The sequence below is a fragment of the Equus asinus genome, chromosome 25 (genome assembly GCF_041296235.1).
Source record: "Equus asinus isolate D_3611 breed Donkey chromosome 25, EquAss-T2T_v2, whole genome shotgun sequence".
Taxonomy (NCBI): Eukaryota; Metazoa; Chordata; class Mammalia; order Perissodactyla; family Equidae; genus Equus; species Equus asinus.
The window spans coordinates 46,374,514-46,399,744 of record NC_091814.1 but is presented as its reverse complement, the minus strand read 5'-3'; the positions used below and the strand labels follow the sequence as shown (position 1 = coordinate 46,399,744).

The 25,231-nt window shown below is 34.7% G+C and overlaps 1 protein-coding gene across 13 annotated transcripts in view; it reads right to left on the bottom strand.

Annotated features, from left to right (window-relative positions):
* COP1 (COP1 E3 ubiquitin ligase) overlaps positions 1–25,231 on the bottom strand; it is a 237,358-nt gene that overhangs the window by 73,373 nt on the left and 138,754 nt on the right. For all 13 annotated transcript variants that reach the window (XM_070497937.1, XM_014845336.3, XM_070497944.1 and 10 more), the window contains one exon: positions 13,157–13,273. In XM_070497937.1, coding sequence (XP_070354038.1) covers positions 13,157–13,273 — 117 coding nt within the window. The remainder of the gene's footprint in view (positions 1–13,156; positions 13,274–25,231) is intronic.

Here is a 25,231-nt window from a genome sequence, read left to right as displayed (position 1 = left end):
TGGGACGCCTGCCACAGCATGGCTTGCTACGCGGTGCTATGTCCGCACCCGGGATCCGAACCGGCAAACCCCAGGCCGCTGAAGTGGAACGTGCGCACTTGATCGCTTTGCCACCAGGCCAGCCCCTCAGTACTTTAACTATTATAAGACTAGGTATTTTTGGCCTGTTTTAGTTTTTATCCTGTTTGAAATTCTACGAACTCCTTTATCTGTGGTTTGTTATCTTTCATCATTCTTGGAAAATTCTTGGTCTTTATCTCTTCAAATATTTCTTCTTTTTCTCTCATTCTACAACTGCAATTACAAATGTGTTTCATTGTTTAATATTGCCCAATAACTCTTGGCTACTGTGTTCTGTTTTTTCCTCCCACTCTCTTCTTTTGTGTTTCATTTGGGATAATTTCTGTTGACCTACCTTCAAGTTCACTTAGTTTTTTCTTAGTTTGTATTTAATCTGCTGATAAGCACATCAAATAATTCTTCATTTTTGATATCAAGATTTCTATTTCTAGTATTTCCATTTTAGTTTTTCAAAATATTTTCCATCTCTCAACCAAAACTCTTCATCTTTTCAAGCATGTTGTCTACCTTTCCCACCAGATCCTTTAACATATAATCAGTTTTTTAAAAATTTCTGTCTCATACCCCAACTTCTGGGTCATCTATAAATATATTGATTCCTTACAGTCTTGGCAATGGGATGCTCACTTTTATTTGCGTGCCACATACTTTTTTATTAAATGTAAGCAATCATGAAGAGAATAGTAGACATTGAGGTAAAGGTATTTTTCCCTGGAAATGCACACACCCCTTTCTGTCAGGCCATTAGTGTGAGGGGATCAATCAATCTAGTCAGTCGTTGAGCTGCATTTTGGTTTTGGTTAAGTTCGCTGTTGAATATACCACAGGCTTCAAATTTTTCCAGCAAGGAGCCATCGTCATGTCGTGCTTAGTGTAGTTATGGAGCACAGAAATTTCTCTCAGTATTCCTGTTCTACCCTTACTTTTTAGCCATTCTTGCCATGTCTGAGCCTGAGAGAAGGTCTTTCTCTATGCTACTTTTCCTCCCTCAGAGGTAAATGCCTCTTGCTTAGTTTTTTTTGGTGCTGGGATTCTGCTTGGAGTAGGGGTTCTCAGTTCTTCTGGCCCATCCTAAGTCTTAGGCATGCCCTATAGGCCTGAGCTTCCAGGACAGGCCCTTTTTAGCATTCCAGCCCTTCACCATCATGGCAGCCAAATTCTACGTAGCATCTGAGGCAGGTCTAAGGCAAGAGAAAGTTTCAGGTCACTCCATCAGTCATAGTTGATCTCCACTTTGTAATGACAGAGGATCCTGGGCCCAAGAAGTTTTCTTGCTCCTCTTCTACTAGCTTAAAGGTCTGCTCCATAAGAAAAGAGGGTCCAGAGAAAAGAGTGATGTTTTATGCTGGTCTTTCAGCTGTAACTGATCACACTTGGTGAACTCCTGCATGCCAATGATGGAAGCTATTGCCCTGCCCCATTCATTCTTGTCAGCAGCCAGTGGTGGGCTGTGGAGAACGTTTACAAGTAAAGTGCCTTCTCTTGTGTTTCGGGCTTCCAGTTATTCTACACTGATATGCCAGCCCACACTTGGCCTTTAAGGATGCATTTAAATTTTAGCTCATTTCTTCTTACCAGCCTCTGTGGCAGCTACTACTACTTCTTGTCGTCTGCAAATGGTGAAACAGTTCATGTGTCCCATCTTTCCTTGTAAGGGCTTGTCATTCTTTCCCATGCCTTATGACCTCAGCTCTCTGACAGATCAAGAAAAGTTATAATTTTGTAGTTCATACAGCTTTTTCTGTTTTTAAGATGGGAGTAACATTTTCTGGTGGCCTTCTATATACCAATGTGGATATCTTTCAACAGTATTTCTTGTCACATCTACAGAACACACATTGTAAATTCCTGCATACTTACAAGAAAACTACACTGATCCTGCCTGGTGCGGTCTTCCTTCTCATTCACATGAGTCTATGACAGTAACAGTTCAATCTTTCCTTGTTCACTTTGTAGTAGCATCTTTTAAGTATCCTGGCTAGGAAATTTTAATATATATAGGCAACCTTAGTCTCACACTCAGCTGTCTCCTTGACATCAGTATCACTATATATTCAGTTAGAAATAAAGTCTGATAAAATGATTGGGGAAAAGAACAAATACAAGGCAGTCAATTCTAAGCTGCTAGAATAACAATATTTTGTCAGCAAAATCTCAGATATTGTTAACTTGATTAGTAATCAGAAAAAGGGGTTTACTCAATTTTCTGGCATGACAGAAGAACTGTACAGGCAGAGTTGACAAGAACTGAAGACTGAATTGGTAGCAAGGAAAAGAAATCAGGAAACGTATGTGTAAGACCATGGGGAAGAGACCCAAACATCGGTTTGAGAACCATTGGTAAGGGCAGAGTGGCAGGTAGAACTAGAGAAAAACAGAGAGGAAAAAGAAGAGGAAGACGGGGAGGCAGAAAGAGAAAGAGGGAGACTGATACAAGAAGGGAAGGAGAAAGGTAAGAAAGGTGAGAGGAAAGGAAGAGTATGGGAGTGAGAAAGAGAAGGGGAAAAGGACAGTAGGGAAAAAGGAAAGAGGGAAGAGGAAAAGCAAGAAGAAGGAGAAAAGAAAAAGAAAGGGAGGAACAGAGGAGAAAGGAAAGGAAGGAAGTGGAGTTGAGAGAGAGAGAAAGAGAATGTGAGTGAACACGTGCACATGAAAGAAAGAAGTTTCTGAGATTCTGAACTTCTTTCTATAACCACAATGGCTCTATAATAGTAGAGTCTAGGTTTTCAGATGCACGTATGACTCTATGAAAAAACTTCACATCTTACTGAAACTCCCTCATTTATGTCATAAAAATACACACTTCTTTACAATCAAGAATATTTTATCTTTTCATTTAACACTGTGCAATAATTCATTTAAAGACTAATCCAGGGGCTGGCCCCGTGGCCGAGTGGTTGGTTTCGCGCACTCCGCTTCGGCGGCACAGGGTTTCACCAGTTTGGATCCTGGGCACGGACATGGCACCGCTCATCAAGCCATGCTGAGGTGGCATCCCCCATGACACAATTGGAAGGACCCACAACTAAAAATATGCAACTATGTACTGGGGGGCTTTGGGGAGAAAAAGGAAAAGTTAGAAAAAAAAAATCTTAAAGACTAATCCGTCAGTTAAAACATTTAGCAGTTACTTTTTGACTACTAATAACCATTCATCGACTCTCTACCACCTACAACTATCCACCTTCATCTGCCCCTAAATTTACTTCAGGCAGATTCAGAGGCTTGTAACATCTCACATAAAACAATACTGAAAAATTCTGCCTTCATAAATTTTAAATCAATGCCTTAAAATTTTCATAATGTATTTGCTAGAGTTGTCATTTGTAACATATTTAAATAGTGACATTTTAAAATACGAATTAAGTATATCTAATGAAAGCTAAACACCATAGTGATCTGATGTTCAACATCATCCATCAAAAAAAATATGAACAAGCTATTCTTTCATAATGGAAAATGCTACATAATCTTTTCCTTAAATTCGTATCTTCATTCCCCTTGCAAATAAAATTTATCCAACTGATTTTATGCTTTTCATAGTCTGATTTAGCATTCTCTCCTCTGAAAAAAAGATATGTATACACATACAAACATTAATTTCATTTCCTGTGACCAAGACATTTTTTTCCATTTGAGTTACCATTAAAATTACTAGTAACATACAACTGATAAAAAAAAATACAACAAATTTTGATAATTATTAAACAAGTAGTATTTTACTGAAAAAGTCTTCGTAAGATGGTTGTGGCATCCCCTCTCCCTCTGCCCTTTGTCCCAGCTTCATTCTGGTAACTGTAAATGAATTATTACATACTCTTAGAATTCCATTCTTATTGTTCAGCATTAATTATATTCCCATTGATCATTTTTATATTTATATAAATATAGTCATAGAAACGGAAAATTTTCTCACAGTAATGTCACTCGATTTTTTAAATCCCAAGTTTATCCCCAAAATCACATAGTAAGCTATTACCAAAAAATACTTTTAATGATCTGCCATCTTGATTAGACCATCCTTCAATTTTACTAAATGAAAAGAATTGGAACCAATCTTGCCTGTTACCTAGTAATTAAGAGTAATTAAAATCACAATTTTTGCAAAGTACTGAAATGGTTTTGCCAAAGTCAAATCAAATGTACCAGGACCACAATCCCTCATCCCAAGCACCTGGGGCAGATGAGTTCCATATTTCTGAATTTTTCAGATTTTGAAAGGAAATAGGCTTTATATTAGGCAAGATTCCCAAGAAGGCTTGTTAGCACCTTGTAATCAAAAATATTAATAGTTTTGCTGGAAAACTTAACATTTTTTTTTTAAGGATTGGCACCTCAGCTAACATCTGTTACCAGTCTTTTTTTCTCCTTCTTCTTCTTCTCCCCAAAGCCACCCAGCACATAGCTGCAAATTCCAGCTGTAGATCCTTCTGGCTCTGCCACATGGGATGCTGCCCCAGCATGGCTTAATGAGTGGTGCCAGGTTGGTGTCCAGGATCTGAACTGGCGAAGCCCTGGGCCGCCAAAGCAGAGCACTCAAACTTAACCTCTCAGGCGCGGGGCCGGCCCCAATGAACAATTATACTAAGTGGGATATACAAAGATAAGTAGCTCCACTCTAGATCTGCTCATGTCCTCAAATGAGCAATGAATTTCTGGTACTCAGGGCTTTGTGGATTTTCAAAATGTAGATAATGGACCACAGACCAGTATTAATTATACTTGTATGAACATATTTTCAAAAGAGGTTGCAAAAAAACAAAATACTGTCATTCTAATATAACTTACCCAACAAAGTATTTTGGAGGCACTATTTTACTTTTTGCTTTAATATTGTTTCATGTTTTAAATATATTTTTTATCAAAACCTTCCCAAGGCAGATTTAGCTCATTGATTTATATATAAAGAACGACTAGATTTAAGGTCATATTATCTTTTTCAATTGAAAAAAAAGTGTTAATATGCATCCCTGCAAACACCTCACTTCTGAATTCTGATTCTATGATAGATTAATGAATAAATAGGGTGTAAAGTTTATTGACAAAGAAGTCAAGAAGATCCACGCTCAATATTTGGTGCTAACGGGCTCTCTGTTTTGCTCCCATGGGACTTGAGAAAAAGAAACAATGCATATATTTTTTTGATACTACTCAGAAGGAAGAAGCCCTTTAAAGAAAAAACTTCACCCACTTCCACTGTTTCACTCAATAAATAGCTAAAGTAGAAGCACTATAAATGGTATATATACTTTTTCTAATGGCATGTTTCATTCAATAGAAATATCTATAAGACAAAGAATGACAGGAAGTTACTCTAGTAACAACATTTAGAATCATCCCTTCGTTTGATAGTCCTAAGGTCTGCACAACCTGGAATAAGGTACCATACTAAGATTCATGATGATGAGAGTTATGTTTTCCTTTGTAAAACAGGAGAAAAGTTATTATAAAAGTTGAAGTGGAAAAGGAGAACTGGGATGACACTTTAAGCTTCATTATCAGGCATATCAACTTACATATGAAATTTGAGGATCTAAAAATTATTTTTCTTAACTCCATAAGTTTCTACACACGCCTTGAATATTTTCAGTGTTCAATCAAGGTTTTCTTACTCTGGTTTGAAGATCTTTGCTTTAAGATTACATGTCAAGTATTTAAGTATGTCTTTCCATACGTGAAGATTTTTTGTGTGTGAGGAAGACTAGGCCCTAAGCTAACATCCATTTCCAATCCTCCTCTTTTTTGCTTAAGGAAGACTGTTGCTGAGCTAACATCTGTAGCAATCTTCTTCAATTTTTTTGTATGTGGAACATCACCACAGTGTTGGTTGATAAGTGGTACGCAGGGCCACACCCAGGATCTGAACCCATGAACCCCATGCATGGAAGTGGAGCAAGCGAATTTAACCACTATGCCACAGGGCCAGCCTCAATATGCGAAGATTTTTTAAAGCATGTCTATAGAGGCAGTAGTGTAATTTTACATAGATTTTTTTCTGTGTTTTCAAACAAGTGGAAACAAGTGAAGGTGATATATTGGCTGTAAGTACACTGTTAACCCAAATGGAATGATTTTTTATAAACAGAAGATAATTAGTTAGAGCCTTGATAATTACATAGAGAAGTTGCCTTTATTCATTCAATATCACAAAATTTCACAGAACAGTGAATTAATCAGCCATTGCCACAAAATTGCTATGTAATAAATTATTCCAAAATTGAGTGGCTTAAAACCTTCATTTACTCTCACTGATGTGAGGGACAGCTTGGGGTTGACTGATTTCAACAGGGATTGTTTTAGTGACTGGAGGTTGAATGATTTGGCTGGGGAGAGTAGGTGCTGCTCCAAGTGTGGTCTTTTTCCCTCCCCCTGGGACCAGCAGCTAGCCTGAGCATGGTCTCCTCATGGTGATGGCAGAGGGGCAAGGGCAAGCAAGCCCTCTTGCGCAAGCACATTTTAAATTTCTGTCAATGTCACACCTAACATCACTTGGGCCAAAGCGAGTCACATCGCTAAGCCCAGAGTCAAAGGGTGCAGTTGTTTCCCACAGCAGGAAAGCACTGCTTCATGGCAAAGCACATAGACACAGGGAGGGGTGAAGAATTGAGACCATTAATGCAACTTACTATAAATATTAAAATCTAAAACACATCTTTCAGCATCTTACAACAATAGCTTAATATTGAATCATACAGACCAATGAAATTGGCTCTGTTATTAAAATAAAATTAGCAGAGTCTAAAACGTGGTTTATATAGCTTAAGATTAATTCAGAACCACCAGCAGAGGAAGTGACTCTTAAAATATTAACAAGTGTAACTTGTTATACATCACAAGTTATACATCAGAAGGTCACAAAAAGATGAGATAATAATCACTAAAAGGAAAGAAAGCTGGCTCATACAGGCTTTCGAGGTCTTAGTTTGTAATACTGACATGGCAATCTATATATTCTCTCTTAAACTAGAATCTCTGAGGGAAAAAAAATAGTCACATTTTATTTAATTCAATTAAGCCCTTTAAGATAATATATTAACCACAGTCTCTGTCTAATGAGTATCTGTAACTCAGATACTAGTGGTTAAATTTTATATTTTCTGCAGCAGTCCTTTTAAATATAGCCTCTTCTCAATATCTTCATTTTAATTTTCTCACCAAAAAAATAATCTGTAAGTTACCTGATTCATCACTCTACGGTGTTTAGTACATTTAAAATAAGAATCCAACCTTGCAAACAGAATGCGAAAACATCAAATCAGTGTTTAAATTCAGAAAAGTTATTTCAATTTTCTAACATGGGTTTTTCAAAAATCAAGTATTTCAAATGACAGATTTACAATAATCTACAAGTCAGTCATACTTAGAACTCAATTTTTTAAAACCTCAATGAGGAAAAACACATTTTCTTTCAGTAAATCACATACATCAGGATTTAAAAACCTTCTCCTACTGAGTGAATATCTGAATAAATAATGGCCATCTTGCTTTACTTTGGCATTGGGCTTATTCTAATAATTCCCTTAAACATAACTCATCCTAGCAGTAGGTGCTTATCGAAAGGAACATGAATGATATAGCTAACCTGAAACTTTAGTGACCTACTGAAAATGGAAACAACAAAAATAGTTTTGATGAAGTCTCAATCCTTATAAATAAAGATTTGAGAGAGATTATCATGTCTGTTCACTTAAACCATTTCCACTTACAACTGCCAAAACATCAGTCAACTTTAAAAAGTTTTCATGGTGATACCTTAAAAGTCACCAAGAAAAAGATAACACAGTTAAAAAGAAAATTCCAGAATTCCTGTTTCTTTGTTGGAAGAATAGTATTGCTTCTCAGTGAATACGTTATTAGCATAAATGCCATTCCTGAATCAAAATAATACTAATTTTACCTTTGATTTATATCACTATTTTCTGGGGGAAAAACTGTTATTGCTAACATCTGTTGCCAATCTTCCTCTTTTTGCTTGAGAAAGATTGTCATTGGGCCAACATCTGTGCCAGTCTTCCTCTACTTTATGTGGGATGTCACCACAGGGTGGCTTGACAAGTGGTGCTAGGTCTGTGTCCAGGGTCTGAACCCGCAAACCCCGGGGTGCCGAAGCAAAGCACGAACTTAACCACTAAACCACAGGGCCAGCCCCAAAACTGTTATTATTTTAGAGAATACCTTAAGAGTACCCATATTTCCTATCTGTCATAATCATTACAGTTTAAAAAATTGCAAGATTCTTCGAGTAAGTATGCAAGTAATTCTAATATTCTACTAAAATCACAAATTGCTAGGAGTTTTATTTACTTTAGCCCTACAATGTTCTCCCAAATGGGCTTTAAAGAAGATATATTGGAGAAAAATTGTTTTCCTACTAATAAGAAAATTTCATGTAGTAATCAAGTAACAGATAATTAATAAACAATACCTTTACTTTTATGTTAAAAATATCATCCTCTCTTCTGGTAAAAGCAGGCTTCAGATAATCTCAGGGCTTAAGAATAGATTTTAAATGGTTTAAAATAAAATGTAAAGCCTTTTTCTCAATATTAACCTTGAAAAGGTATTTTAAAATTCCCAGCCTCCTATTTTCAAGGGGTCCATGACTTAGGATTTGATATTTTAAAAGAAATGCTTACAAATTTTTAGTTCAATTCAAGAAACTTTTTATGCTATAAACTCCAGTAACAAAAACCAGACATCTTTCTACATTATGGTGAAAGGTGAAAGAGCAAAATAACAAAGTAAAAGCACAAAGAGAGAAATGAATTAAATGAAGGCAGGCGGGAAGTCTAGAGTGAGCACAATGCATCACTATCCATGTAGGACCCACAGCACCCTTGCGACTGGGAGCCTGACTGTAAATGGTGGGTAGCTCACATATTAATTATCTATTCCTTGTAACCCCAAAAGCAATGTACAGCCCATTCCTAATGCCAAATTCATCATCACAAATAATATTTAACAAGCAACCTCAAGAATATGACTGTACTGCTCTCAGTGGTGAAATAAACATTACAGCTAAAGAGAGAGTGATGTTTTACAGTTTAAAGAGAAATATTTAGATAACAGTCTATGTTCTAAGAAACATTTCAATTCTAAATAAAGATGATTCAACATCAGCCATTGGTACAATTAAAGTTAGTGAATAAAGTAAGGACTACCGGCTTCATTAACGTCTTGCTCTGATACCAACCCCTATTTCAAAGCCAGGAAAAGTAAGTTCTTAACTCATATCAAACCGCATTTGCTGGATAGGGCCAATGACATTCAGCACCCATTCCCACCACCTTAAAGTATTTACAGCCTATGGAAGATGGAAAGTTAAAAACAATATTGCCCAGATCCCCTTGCAGTTATGCTTCTAGATGTGAATTAGACGCTACCAATGGGATGCACTTATGTAAGACTTGAAAGGTAGAAATTTTGTGCTCAATCTGCTTTGGATATTTCTGTTGCAAGCACTGTCGTAAAGATGTGGTGGTTCTCTGCTGTCATGTTCCAGTCTCCAGTCTCTAGTTGTGGCAGTAATGGTGAAAGATTTCTGATCACTTGATTACAGCAATGGCATCATGTTCTTAATCTTGACAGTTCTTGATCTCAATAGTTTCAATGGATGAGAAAGAAATAACAGCTCTCTTGGCCTATATATATATTTATCGTGAGTTAGGAGTCATTCCAGGAAGTTCAGCCTACAGATCTTCAACCCTTCCAACAAGTAAGTTTGGGTAAGAACATTGAGAACAGTGGAAATATGTGACGTTCTGGTCTGAAGCACCTTCCACCCACACATACCCGCTACACACACACACACACACACACCCACCCACACACACACACACACCGTACACCTTGAAGAAATTGAAAAATATTTAAGTAGGCTGACCAAGAAGACAAAAGAAAGAAGACACAAATGACCAGTCAGGAATGAAAGAAGGAGACTACAGTTATTAAAAGGATTATAAGAGAATGTTATGAGCACCTTTACGCCAACAAATAAGAAAATTAAGTTTACAAATTCCTAGAAAACAATTAAGTACCAAGACTGACTTCAAGAAGAAATAGAAAATCTGAATAGACTTAAAAGAAATAAAGAAATTGAATTAGGAATTTAAAATCTTCCCACAAAGTCCAAGTCCAGATGGTTTCACTGATAAATTCTATCAAATAATCAAAGAAGAAATATTATCAGTCCTTTACAAACTCATTCAATAAACAAAGGAAGAAACACTTCCCAACTCATTCTATGAGGCCAATAGTTTCACTATCAAAGCTAAAAAACATCATCATAAGAAAAGAAAGCTACAGACAACTATCCACAAAAACACTTAAAATATTAGCAAACTGAATCCAGCAACATATAAAAAGGATTTTACACAATGGCCAAGAGAGATTTTTCCCAGGAACGGGAGGTTGGTTTAACATTAACAAAACAAAACAACACCAATAACATATCCCATTTTACAACAATAAAGGACATAAACCACAAGATCATCTCAACAGAAGCAGAAAAAGCATTTGACAAAATCCAACATTAACTCATAATAAATACTCTTAGCAAACTAGGAACAGAAGAAAATTTAACCTGATCAAGGATATCTACAAAAAAACTCACAGCTTTTCAAGACACAAAAAACACTTAGCTGTGCAGGACTGAATACTTTCCCTCTAAGATAAGGAAGTCCATTCTGCCACTTCAAATCAACATTGCACACGACCTTTAAGCTCATGCAATAAAGCAAAAAGGCATTAATCTCATAAAGAAACAAAATTGTTTTAATTCACAGATGATATGATCCTAAAAAAAGTAGAAATCCACAATAAAACTACAAGAAAAAAATACACAACAGTAGCAAGACTCAAAGATGCAAGACCAATATACAAAAACTGATTGTATGTATATCCATATACTAGCAACAAACAATCAAAAAATAAAATTAAGAAAATTCTATGTACAATATAACTAAAAGTAATAAAATACTTAGGAATAAATTTAACAAGAGAAGTTCAAGACTCATATAAATGAAAATTATGAAACACTGATGTTAAGAAATGGTTAAAAAAGAGACAAAGAAAATTATACACCAATTTATGAATATAGATGTAAAAATACCAGCAATGAAATGCAGCAATTTATCAAAAGAATTCCACTTATGCTCAAGCAATGTTTATTCTAGAAACATAAATATAATTCAGTATCAAAAAATGTATAAGCATAATTCATTATGTCAACAAATTAAACCACATGATTATATCAACTGATGCTGAAAAGGCACTTGTTAAAATACTGAAGTTGCTCCTAGGAAACAGCAAAATAAATGATTTGAATTTAGTAAAGACTTTTCCAAAAGTAGATATCCTAAACAGAAAAAGTCTAAAGCCCTTTCAACTAAATGAAACAGATGGGGGAAGTAACTATCACTATATCACATAACATTGCCTTGTAAGAAGACAATGAAATAAATCTCTGGGAAAGAAACAATACAGCCATCACTTTTGCCTATTATGAAGTATAAATAAATAACCCAAAAGACTCTACTAAAAAGCTACCAGATTTAATAAGAAAAATGTATAACATGCGTAGATAGAATACAAATATCCAAATATCAACAGCTTTTATCTACTCTTAGCAAATAGTACCTAAAATAAGGAATGAAAAAAAATACTTTCTTTAAGATAGTAACAAAACTTATATAGAGAAAAAAATTAACCAGAAAGGCCTACAACCTAAATGAAGTAAACTATAAAATCTCATTAAAAGACAGAAAATAATCCAAACAGAGAGATACCCCATGTAAGCGTGTGGCAAGACATACTATCTTAATGATGTCAGTGGTTCCAAAACTAACAAATACATATAACATAATTCAGATGAGAATCCCAAAAGAATGTTTCCAGAATTGGAAAAATATAAATGTTAAGCTTACATGGAAAAGAAAATGCAAAAATTAACTAAGAAAATATGAAAATTTAAAATAGTGGGACAAAACTGCCTGCCAGAGAGCTGAAGCATTTTTTAAGTAGGTTCCCCTTTTCCAAGAAGGAGAAATTTTGAAGATGCTCATATCTGGCATTTGAACATATTAAATATTGAGAATAACTTCTATTCATAAATGATGGCCAATAGTTAGTGAGTGTGTTTATAAAACAGAACACTAAAACTCAATACACTATTTATAATTAAATGCATGATAAAATATTAATAATGAACATAACTAAACAATATTGAGCACCATATTATTATAAGAGTTTTACACATAGCATCTTTCTTTTATAATCCTCATAAGAGTCCCAAAGGGCTATCTCTATTTTAAGGATAAGAAACTTGAGAAGATAAGTTATTCAACTTGCACAAGCTCACATTTCTAGTCAGTGACAAAACAGGGATTTAAATAAGGGAGTAGTTGGTTCAAATGGAATAAAAGAGCATTTAATCATGAAAAAATATTCTATATGCTAATAAAAAAAGAATTCTACCCACATATACATGTTAGTCTATACTCTCCTCAAATTTAACCATGAAATTATGTCAATATCTAAATGAAATAAACAATAAGTTGAAATAAGGAAAAGATGTAGTGATAAATTAAGATTTAAATTGTGCTCTTCCTTTGTAAAAAGTGATATTGTCCTCATGTTACGGTGCTGGCTTACCTTTTTTTAAAAAAATCTGAGACTATCAACTAAAAAAGAATCAAAGAGATTTCACAATGCAGAAGAAAAAAAAAAAGACTCCTGTGTCTATACACTATAGCTTAATTGTTTAAACATCATTATGACCTAAGTTTGTGAGTAAGTAAACATTAGTTCATGCATGCAAAGACTTAGAGGAATAACAACAAAAAAAACTCAACAAATTCATCTCTATGTTTTATTAAACATGGGTGAAGAATACTGAAATTAAGGCACAACAATAAATGAATAACGACGGTATACTACATATACTTCTAATTTAGAGTTTAATGATGAAAACAAAATTTAAACCTACAAAGCAAGCTATTCATTTTAAAATGCTCTTTTATCCTAACCATGATATTCAATCAACATCAAAAGAAGAAAATCTGCTTTCACTTCTTACCTGCACAGCCGAAAGCCAAATGGTACCTGGAAGAGGGGCTGAATTTAACACAGCACACGTTAGCCTTCGCCTCAATGCTTGCCACTGAGTTGTCTAAGTTGGTAGACCACAGCTTCACTAAGAGTAAAGGACAACAAAAACAAAAAGAAATAAACAATACATTGGCAAATGCTTCTGTAAAACAGAAAGTTTGCTTATTGCAACAGCTGTCTAATCTAAAGCATTTTGGTTACTAGGACCAAAAATGTTTAAACTGAACAAATGAAGAACAGAACAATGTATTGAAACCAAGAGAGCTTAGTTTTAAAGTCAGAAAACACCACAGATAATCAACGTATACTGAGAGGTAACATGATCCTATAACTAAGGCATAAAAGACAGGGGTAAAAAGAGCAATCTGGAGATATATGTGCCTGTGCTTTAGTATTATTTAAATTCTGTATGTGTGTGTGTAGGAGTAGGGTGACTATATGATTTAACACATGACACTTTTAAGAAACACACACACTTTCATTTGTATGATATATATCAGAATAAAAATGTTATTTAAAAGACTTGGGATACGTTCTTATTTTATCTTTCAATCAAGAATTCCATGATTTTAAAATTTTACATAGGAACTTAGTTACATGATTTAAGTATGTCTAAAGTAATAGATTATGGAATTGGTTAGCTAAACTTTAAAATTTTGTTTTAATATTTGATATTCAGTCCATTCTGGTGGTATCGACTGAGATCTGTAATGATTAGGGTGTGGAAAGCTGACTGATCAGAGCAGGTCAGATGTGGAAGCAGAAGTAGAAAGGTGAGCTGCTGTCTTATAAGCTACCAGAGCAACCATATCATTTCTAAACAAAAATGTCTTAGTAGACACTAGAATACACACATACAATAAAGTTTCAGGATATAGGTTACAATTCTGGTTACACATTAGAATTAATAATAAATATTAACAATAATAACAACAAAAATTTTCCTTCCATCTTTCCATCAGTCCCAATGTCCTATCCAGGACAATACTCACATGGGGTCAAGGTATTGGTGTGGTTTTATGTTTATTTTTGTGTGAGTGAGGAAGAATGGCCCTGAGCTAACGTATGTTGCCAATCTTCCTCTTTTTGCTTGAGGAAGATTGTCACTGAGCTAACATCTGTGCCAATCTTCTTCTACTTTATGTGGGATGCTGCCACAGTGTGGCATGACAAGCAGTGCAAGGTCCGCACCTGGGACCTGAATCTGTGAACCCCAGGCTACCACAGGAGCAAAGTGTGTGAACTTAACCACTACACCACCTGGCCAGCCTCCCAGGTACTAGTGTTTTTTAAAAGCTCTCTGGGTGATTCTAATGTGTATTTGGGGTTGAAAACCAATATTAGGGATGCAGGCATAGCAAAATTTTAGAATCTTTTTACAAATACTAAAACAGTAACCTGTAAATAGGAATGAAAACGGTTCCAACAACTACCACTTCTATGAAACGATACTTCATAGGAATAGAGACTTTCCCTGTGTGAACGGGATAATTTACCTTCTATGAATGGGATTTCATAATAGAGAATTTCCTTAAATATATGTAATCTCTGAATAAAAATTAATCATTAATAAAAGTTATTTACAATCTGATGAATCTATTAGCCTTCCCACAGAAAAATAATATGCTCATTATTAAAATAAAAGAATAAGAGTTCTAAACAGCAGTATTTGATTTGTCTCATGTTATTTTCCCATAAAAGTCATATGTTATTTCAATCAATATATAATTGTTCAGGCAATTAAGATATACAATTCTGAGATGAGATGGTTAGCTGTAATGAAAAGCCTGCATGTCAAACACAGCATTCATAGATTTGAATATCAAGTGGTAGAGCTGTAGTCGAACAGCCTAGCAGGCCAAAGTTAATCTATGATAAATATTCATGGAGCACCTTACTGTTCCCATAACCCCACTACTAATCACTAAGAACCTTCACAAACAACGGTTCTATATCAGTGTCTTATGACAATTCAGTATCAGTAAGCGTAAAAATGAACCTAACATAATGACAGTTAAATTAGAAGTGAATCAGGTCTTTTTTTTACTTCACAGTAATTTTCTCAATGAAGTAATTGTAAACATTTTAAAAACAAATCACAACAGTAACCACCATGATTATAATTTTCAATATTTAAGATATTACAATTCAATATAATTGTATGAGCTATAAGGATAACTAAGGTTTAAAATACTATAAAGATACAGTGAATATACACAACACAGAAAAGGAAACTGCATAAAGAATATAATACACTTTATTAAGGTATTGGTAATCAAACAAGTGCTGTGGGTTAAACCATCTTCCCCAAAAGATATGCTGAAGTCCTCACCCCAGGTACCTATGAATGTCATCTTATTTGGAAATAGGGTCTTTGCAGATGTAATCTAATTAAGGTGAGGTCATATTGGATTAGGATCGGCCCTAAATCCAACGACTGATATAAGCAGTGGGAGACTTCAATATAGAGGCACAGAGTAAAGAAGGCCATGTGTTGAGAGAGGCAGAAATTGGATGTAGCTACATGTCAGGGTACACCAAGAATTGCTATTAACCATGAGAAGCTGGGAAGGATTCTTCCCTAGAGGCTTCAGAGGGAGGATGGCCCTACCAACACTTTGATTCTGGGTTTCTAGCCTCCAGTACTGTGAGAGAATAAATTTCTGTTGTGAAAGCCAGCCAGTTTGGGGTACTCTGTTACGGCAGCCCTAGGAAATTAATACAATAGATATGATGAAATAACATTAAAATCAACTCAATATCCTAAGATGGCATCACAGATCAAAAGGTAAAAAGAGTATAATCTTTTGGAGAAAGTGCAGAAGAAATTAATAAAAGCTTTGGAAGAAAATGTCCAAGACAAAAATAAATGAGATGGTCCTCAAAATAAGGAGACAGTATGTAAATCAATAAGAACAGACCCATTGTTATTTTCTCTTTAAAAGGATGATAGTAAGAATTTCATTGAACTTCAAAAATTATAATTTCAACCTTTATTGTGAAAACTCCCTTTTATAAGAAAAAGTAAAAGTGAATTTAAAAGAAAACACGATCCTCAAGGTGAAGAGCTAAAACAATTAAATCAAACAAAATTCATTTATTTATATATAGTCTCTTTTGATACTCAGTAAAACATCAAAATAGTTCTATATTGCTAGGAAAATCGTGTTGCAATGTAGGAGGCTAAAAATAAAAACAAACCTGTTCTAAATACTATTAAGCAGGCTGTAGGAAATGAATGTTACTTCAAACTAAGTGTTTTAGGGCAGGTCCCGGGGCCAAGTGAAGTTCGCGAGCTCCGCTTCAACGGCCCGGGATTTCACCAGTTCGGATCCTGGGCTCGGACACCGCACCGCACATCAGGCCACGCTGAGGCAGCATCCCACATAGCACAACCAGAGGGACTTATAACTGGAATATACAACTATGTACTGGGGGCTTTGGGAAGAAGAAGAAAGAAGAAAAAAAAAGAAGATTGGTAACAGATGTTAGCTCAGGTGCCAATCTTTAAAAAAAAAAAAAAAAAAAGCAACTGTTTTATACAAGTTTGATTTCTTTAATGTCAAAAGCTAAAGAAAAGATTTTTTCAAGTGGCACCTGAATCTTAAGTCCCATTAAAAAATACCAAATTTTTAAAAATCCAACTACCCTAGAGGATGAGTGAAGTTTATTATCTACTCATCTGTAAAATTTGGCTTAAACGGTCCTTAAGTTCTTTTGTTCAAAATTATTTTTTCCAAAAACAGAACACACTGCATATCTATCATAACAACAGCATCAATTCCAATATGCAGGATTTACGTGTTTCTGAGTTTTTCAGGGAGAGCCTACCACATGTCTATTTGCACCAAAGCTTCCTAAGATGAATTCATTGTAAAAGAAAAAGAAAACAGGCACAGGAGTACGACACAGTAAGAAAACCTGTCTTTAGTGAGGACATGCAAGTATGAGTATGACTGATAGCTCATACTCCTGGACCCACTTCTGAACTACTCTTTAGATGTTATAGAAAACAGAATGAATAAAAAGAGACAGTGTTGTTTCACCAAAAACTACCGTAAACCTGAGGGATATCTGCACTATTTTATAAATCTCTAAGTACAAAAGATTAAACACAAAAATGTGCACTTTGACAATACTGATTATCAAACATAAGTTTCCTTTTAAACTTGATTAAATAGAGAAAACAGGCCTTGTTGTCTTAGTTAGCTATTGTTGCACAGCAAAACTTAGCAACTTAACACAAAATTTACTATGTCACACAGTTTCTGAGGGTCAGGAATCCCCAAGCAGATTAGCTGGGTGCTTTTGGCTCAGAGTCTGAAGGTTCAGAGGTCTCACACAGTTAAGCCAAGCTGGAGGATCCACTTCAAAGCTCATTCAACATTGTTCATAGCATGAGGATTCAGTTCTACACCATCTGGGGTTGTGACAATACGGCTAATGTCTCCCAAACCAAGCCATTGGAAAAAGAACGATGAAGATTGAGGCTGTGGTGTTTTTTATAACCTAATTTCAGAAGTGACACACCTTCACTTCTGCAGTATTCTACCAGTCATGCAGACTAAAGCACTAGGAAGGGAGAGGAACTACACAAGTGTGGGAATACCAGGAGACAAAGGTCACTGGGGGCCATCTGGGACAATGGCCAACAAAAGCCTTTTAATTTCACTTAGATCCAGGGGATATTACACTTAGTAAAGTTATAACTTATAGGAAAGGTAACTGCCTAAAGTTACAAATTACAGGAAAAGTAACTGCTGTCATAATGCTATTTATGTTGCAGTTCACTTTTTAGTCCTCTGATGAAAAAAGAAGTGGAAGCATTTCATTCAGTATGAGTTAACTACAATTAATCTTTAAAATTTACCAAGATTTCAAATGCTTCACTCTTACATTAACTTACACAACTATGAAAAGCTGGAATGAATAAGAACCTGTAACTTCTGCTGTCTTAAAACCTAACTTCTTAAAACTCATATTTGGAGGAAAAAACTCTTCAAGAATGTGCTTACTCTAATTCAAAAGCAAGATTATTTATTGCAAGCAATTGTTAGGTTATTTAAAAAGGAAAATATATGTCTCCAAAAGAGCTTATAAAATGCCTCATGCAATTCTTTTCTAATTAGCTTGCTACATATTGATGTTTCTTTAACATGCAAATATGTGCATATATATTTGAAAGGAAACTATTTTTAAAATACACAGCATGAATAGGAAAAATATAAGAACTCAAGTTTTTAACTTTGCAATGAAATAATAACTTCCACTAATAAAACTCCATTAAAAATTTATTAAATATAAAATATACAAAATGTTTAATATATTTCTATAAAATATATTAAAAGGAATTTAAAATATTCTCTTACTATAAAATTATCACAAAGGTACTATTTTATAAGTAAAATCACCAGAGAGTGAAGGAATGATAAACGTATTTAAGTAGCAGTAAATAATGCTTTTGAGATGGCCTTAAATGCATTTGAGGCTTTTAGTACCAACCAAGACAGAGTAAGCCCACCACAGCCAACCTCTCTCATTATGAGTTTACTCTAGACAATATCGAAAAAACAAAAAGAAACCCAGAGAAACCTGAAAAGTAAGAAAAAAGGGTCATTTTGGGGAGAAAATTCAAAACTTAAAAGAAGTGACAAATATGAGGCTGAAAATACCATTTTTTTCATCCCACAGCAAGCTAAAGTCAGGACCTTGATCAGCAAAAACTGGGAAAATTCCCTGTGTTTCTGGCCATAAGACTGACAAAAAGGGTCCCTGCAAGCCAAAGGGTTGGGACTAATCTTCATTTTTTCCATTTTGCCCTTTTCCTCTCTAAACTTTTCCCCATGGGTGGGCCTCAGTCACAGAGCTGCAGCAGTATGAGAAGCTAATACCCAGAGAGAAACTCCACCTCTGTGATCATAAAAAGCAGTAGCTCATCTGTAGAGAAACCCCAACTTTGTTGACAAAGCCTCAGTGAAACAGACTCTAGGAGACAAAGAGTGTGGGAGAAACCTAGAAAAGAAAGCACTGGAGAAGGAGATCCCATAATTCTGTGTATGAACAGGCATAAGCCTTGCAGTCATTTCCGAGCTCTGTTGTGTGTAAGATGGATACAAAGTAGTATAGCAAAGGCTTTGTGCATTGCACTAAATTTGAAAAGATCATCCAATTTCCAGATTAACCTCTGACTGGCAAATGCATTGAACAAACCAATGCAGCACAGCAAAGGCTTTGAAAATTGACCTGACAATGGAACTAGCACCCACAGAAGGCAAGACAGAATTTACAGCCAAAATCTAAACCAACTGATCACCTGCTTAAAAAAACAAAAAACACTCTCCAGAAAATGTCAACAGGACTCAGAGTCCTACAAAATAATATCCAAAATGCCTAAGACACAACCCCAAAATTAGTCAACATACAAAACTCCAGGACAGTGTGAAGAATTTTCAAAGGAAGACACAATCAACCCTAAACTCTAGATATTGGAAGTATGAAACAAATTTTAAAGTAATTATTGTAACTATGCTCCATGGGGTAAAGGTAAACACATTTAAAACTAATGAAAGGATAAAGGTACTCAGCAGAGATAGAAAAACTATAAAAAAAAAGAGCCAAATGGAAATTTTAGGGAAAAAATACAGTAATTCACATAAAAGATTCAATGGAATGAATCAATAGCAAAATGGAAATGGACAGATAAAAGAGTCAATGAACTAGAAGACAGAACAACAGAAATTACTTAATCTGAAGAAGAGGAAAGTATTGACAAGATAAGGACAGAGAGTCTCAGGGACCTATAAGACAAACGAAAAGGTCTAACATTCATGCAACTGGAATCTCAGAGAAGAAGACAAAGAGATTATTGTGTGAAGAATATCTAAAAATGCAGTTCAAAGGAAAGAATATTAATAGGGATGAAGAGTGACATTATATACTGGTAAAAGGGTCAATCTGCCAAGAATACATAACAATTCTAAATGTTTATGATCCTAACAATACAGCTTCAAAATAAATGAGCAACACAAACAACCTTGCCCCCAGATAACTGAAAGGAGAAATAAAACCAGATTTCAATACTCTTGTTTCATAACCAATAAAACGAGACAAAAAGAAAAATCAGTAAAGATATAGAAAACAAGAAAATCACTATCAACAAGCTTGATCTAATTGACACCTATAGAACACTCCATAAAAGAGCAAAACACAGATTCTTTTCAACGCACTCGGAATATTTACCAAGGTAGATCATATTCTGGACCATAAGACAAATCATAACAAATTTAAAAGAAATAACAATATATAAAACATATTCTCTAACTATAAAAGGATTAAGCTATATATAACAGTAAGATTTCTGAAAATCTTAAGGAAAGTTGGGAAATGTTGAAACACATCTTTAAATAATTCTTAGCTGAACAAGAGAACACAAGGGGAATTGGATGTAGTTTTAAATTGAATGAAAATGTGCAGGATCAGCTAAAATAGTTCTTAAAGGAAAACACATAGAAAATATTTATATTAGAAAAAATAAAAGGCTCAAAGCAATGACATAAACTTCAACCTTAACAAACCAGAAAAAAAGGAGGAAATTAAGCCTAAAAAAAGAAGAAAAAAATCAATGAACAACATCAATGAAACTGAAAATAGAAAAAACAGAGAAAAATCAATGAAATACAAGTTAGATATTTGAAAAGATGAATAAGATAAACAAACGTAATGCCACACTGACCCAAATACATAAATAATAAATGAGAGGACATAAAATATCAATTCCTGAAAGATACAAACTACCAAAGCTCACTCAAGAAAAAACAGATGATTTGAATAGTCCTAAATCTACTAAAAAAATTAAATTCTTAGTTAAAACCTTCAAACAAAAAAACTCCAGGTTCACAAAGTTTCAATGACAGATTCTACCAAACATCTAAGAACAAAATGATAACATTCTACACAATTACTTCCCACCATGTCCGCCCACCGGGGGGGGGGGGGAGGGGGGGGAATGACACGACACAGAAGAGGAAAATCATTTTATGAAGTTAGCATTATCCCAATATGAAAAACACAAAAAGACATTACAAGAACAGAAAAATGAAGGCCACTACCCCTCATGAACACAGATGCAAAAATCCTCCAAAAACAAAAAGTTAGCAAATTAAATCTAGCAATACAAAAAAGATAAACCTCATGACCAAGATGAGGTTTATCCTGGGAATGAGTGTAAGGCTATCTCAAGATTTAAGAATAGATCATTATAGTTCACGATATTAACAAACAAAAGAAGAAAAACATGATCATCTCAACAGACACAGAAAAGGCACAACAAAATTTAACATCCATTCGCGATAAAAATTCTCAGCAAAATAGGAATAGAAGAAAATTTCCTTAACTTGATAAAATATGCCCAATAAAAACCTAAATCTAGGGGGCTGGCCTGGTGGCGCAGCTGTTAACTTCACACTTTCCAGTTCTCGGCAGCCCGGGGTTCACATGGCACCCGGGTGCGGACATGGCACCACTTGGCAAAAGCCATGCTGTGGTAGGCATCCCACATATAAAGTAGAGGAAGATGGGCATGGATGTTAGCTCAGGGCCAGTCTTCCTCAGCAAAAAGAGGAGGATTGGCAGTAGTTAGCTCAGGGCTAATCTTCCTCAAAAAAAAAAAACCCTAAATCTAACATTGTATTAATGGGGAAGGACTACAAGCTTTGCTCGCTAAGATCAGGAACAATGCAAGGACATTCACTGTCAGCACTCCCATAAATCATCATCCTGAAAGTTCTTGCAAGTGCAATAAAAGAAGAAAAAGAAATGAAAGGCTCATACATTGGAAATAAAAAAGTATTAACGTCTCTGTTTGCTAACACGATTGGCCCAAGGAATTTCCAAACATAATCTCTTAAAAGCAAAGAGTGGCGTTAGCAAGGTTGCTGAAACACGATATATATTTAAAAAATCAGTTTTTTCTATAAACTAGTAAAAAAAATGAATGGACACTAATATGTTTTAAATACCATTTCAATAGCACTAAAAACATAAACTATTTAGTTGTAATAATGGGCAAGATCTCTATGCTGAAAACCATAAAACTATGATAAAAGAAATCGAAAAAGGCCTAAATATGGAGAGACAAACCATGTTCATGAAATGTAAGTCTCAATACTTCCCAAACTGATCTATAGATTTAACACCAAATCAATCAAAATTCCAGCAGGATTTTCTGTAGGAACTGACAACTTGATTCTAAAATGTATATAGAAAAGAAGAGGAAGTAAAGAGCTAAAATCATTTTCAAGAACAAGATGGACTCATACTACTTGATTTCAAGACTTACTATAAAGCTACAAATCAAGATAATTTGGTATAGTAAAAGAAGAAACACATAGATTGGGGCCAGCCCAGTGGTGTAGTGGTTAAGTTGGCATGCTCCACTTGGGCAGCCCAGGGTTTGCAGGTTTGGATCCTGAGCACAGACCTACACACCACTGTGCTGGCATCCCACAAGCAAAACAGAGGAAGACTGGCATAAATATTAGCTCAGGGACAATCTTCCTCACTGAAAAAAAAAAAAAAGACGAAGAAGAAGAAATACATAGATCAAAGTGGAATCTAAAAAATACACCCCTTTACCAAAATAGACAGATCCAGCAGGCAGAAAATCACTAAGAACACAGTTGAACTCAAAGAACCATCAATCAACTGGATATAATTGATATCTACAGACTACTTTATCTAACAATAGAATACACATTCTTATCAAGCTCACATGTCATTCATCAAGACAGACTATATTCTGGGCCATAGAAGACACCTTAAGCAATTTAAAAAAGTAGCTGGAAAATTCCAAAATATTTGGAGACTAAACAACACATTTCTAAATAATACATTAAAAAGTCTTATTTCTATTCAAATAAGAAATCTCAAAAGAAATTTAAAAATATTTTGAAGTAAAAGAAAATGAAAATACAACAAATATTTGTGGGATGCAGCACTCAGAGGAAAATTTACAGCACTGAATACATATATTAGCAAAGAAAAAAGATCTAAAATCAATAATCTAACCTTCCAATTTAGGAAATTAGACTAAATCTAAAGTAAGCAGAAGAAAAGAAATAATACAAATTAGAGCAAAAAAACCAGTAAATTAAAATCAGGAAATCAATAGAGAAATCAAAACCTAGTTCTTCAAGAAGATCAATTAAATCAGTGAGACTTGATGCAATCCCTATCAAAATCCCAATGAAGTGTTTTGCAGAAATAGAATAAAATCCACCCTAAAATTCCTATGGAATCTCAACAGATCCCAAATAGACAAAACAATCTTGGAAAAGGAAAAATTTCCTGATTTTAAAACAAAGCTACAATAATCAAAACAGTATGGTAATAGCATAAAGAAAGACATACAGAACAATGAAGGAGAATAGAGTCCAGAAATAAATCCTCACATATATGATCAAATGATTTTTGACAAGTGTGCTAAGACGTTTCATGGAGAAAGGAGAATCTTTTCAACAAGCGGTGCTGGGAAAACTGGATATCCACATGTAAAAGAATGAAGTCAGATCCTTCCTTTACACCATATACAAAAGTTAACTCAAAATGGATCAGAGACAGAAATGTAGGAGCTAAAACTATAAAACTCTTAGAAGAAAACATAGGGCAAAAGCTTCGTTACACTGATTTGGCAGAGACTTCTTGGATATGACACCAAACACACAGGCAACAAAAGAAAAACAGAGACAATTTGGACTTCATCAATATGAAAAAATTTTATGCATCAAAGCACACTATCCACAAATCAAGTATCTGATAAGGGATTAATATCCAGAATATACAGAGAACTCCTACAATTCAAAAACAAACAAAAAAATCCAATTAAAAAACAGGCACAGGATTGGAATAAACATTTCTCCAAAGATATACAAATGGCCAATAAAACACATGAAAAGACGCTCAAAGTGCTATCATTAGGAAAATGTAAAGCAAAGCCACAATAAGATACCACTTCATACCCATGAAGATTGTTATTATCTAAGTAAAAAGAAAACAAAAGAAAAGAAAATAGGCGTTGGCAATGATATGGAGAAATAGGAATAGTTGGGCACTGCTGGTATGGAATGTAAGTCGTGTAGCTGCTATGGGAAACAGAATGGTAGTTCCTCAAAAAAATTAAATGTATAAGTACCACATGATCCAGCAATTCTACTTCTGAGCATATACCTAGAAGAAATGAAAGCAGGGACATAAAGAGATATTTGTTCACTCATGTTCATAGCAGCATTATTCACAAAAGCCAAAAGGTGGAAGCAACTCAAGTGTCTATCAACAAATGAATGGATAAACAAAATGTGATATATTCATACAATAGATTATTATTCAGCCTTATAAAAGAAGGCAATTCTGACACACGCTATAATATGGATGAACCTTGAAGACATTATGCTAAGTGAAATAAGCCACACACAAAAGGACAAATATTCTATGATTCCACTCAAACGAGGTAGTTAAGAGCAGTCAATTTCATAGAGACAAAAGTAGAAAGACGATTGCCACGGGCTGGGTGGAAGGGGATTGGGCAGTTATTGTTCACTGAGTATAGAGTTTCAGTTGTGTGATATGAAAAACGTTCTATGGATTGATGGTGGTGATGGTTGCACAATATGAATGTACTTAATGCCACTGAACAGTACATTTAAAAATGGTTAATTTTATGTTATGTGTATTTTAATACAATTTAAAACGAATAACTTTTTGAAAAATCCCTTCCTACTTAAAGTGCTTAGAATGGCTTTTATTTTCCTGATGAAGACTCTGACCAGTTACCACCTTTGAACAAATGTTAACCTTCAGTACAAAAACACAAGTATTCAACTCAACAAAGGCTATCCCTAGTATATTATGAAGAAAAAGGACGTTTAACATTAATTAGTAAAACACTGTATTCAAACATCAATTGGAACATGATGCTCTAAATAATTTAGAAACTTAAGCATAATTTCTTAAAATAATCAAGATTATATTCTAATCTATATATACTGTG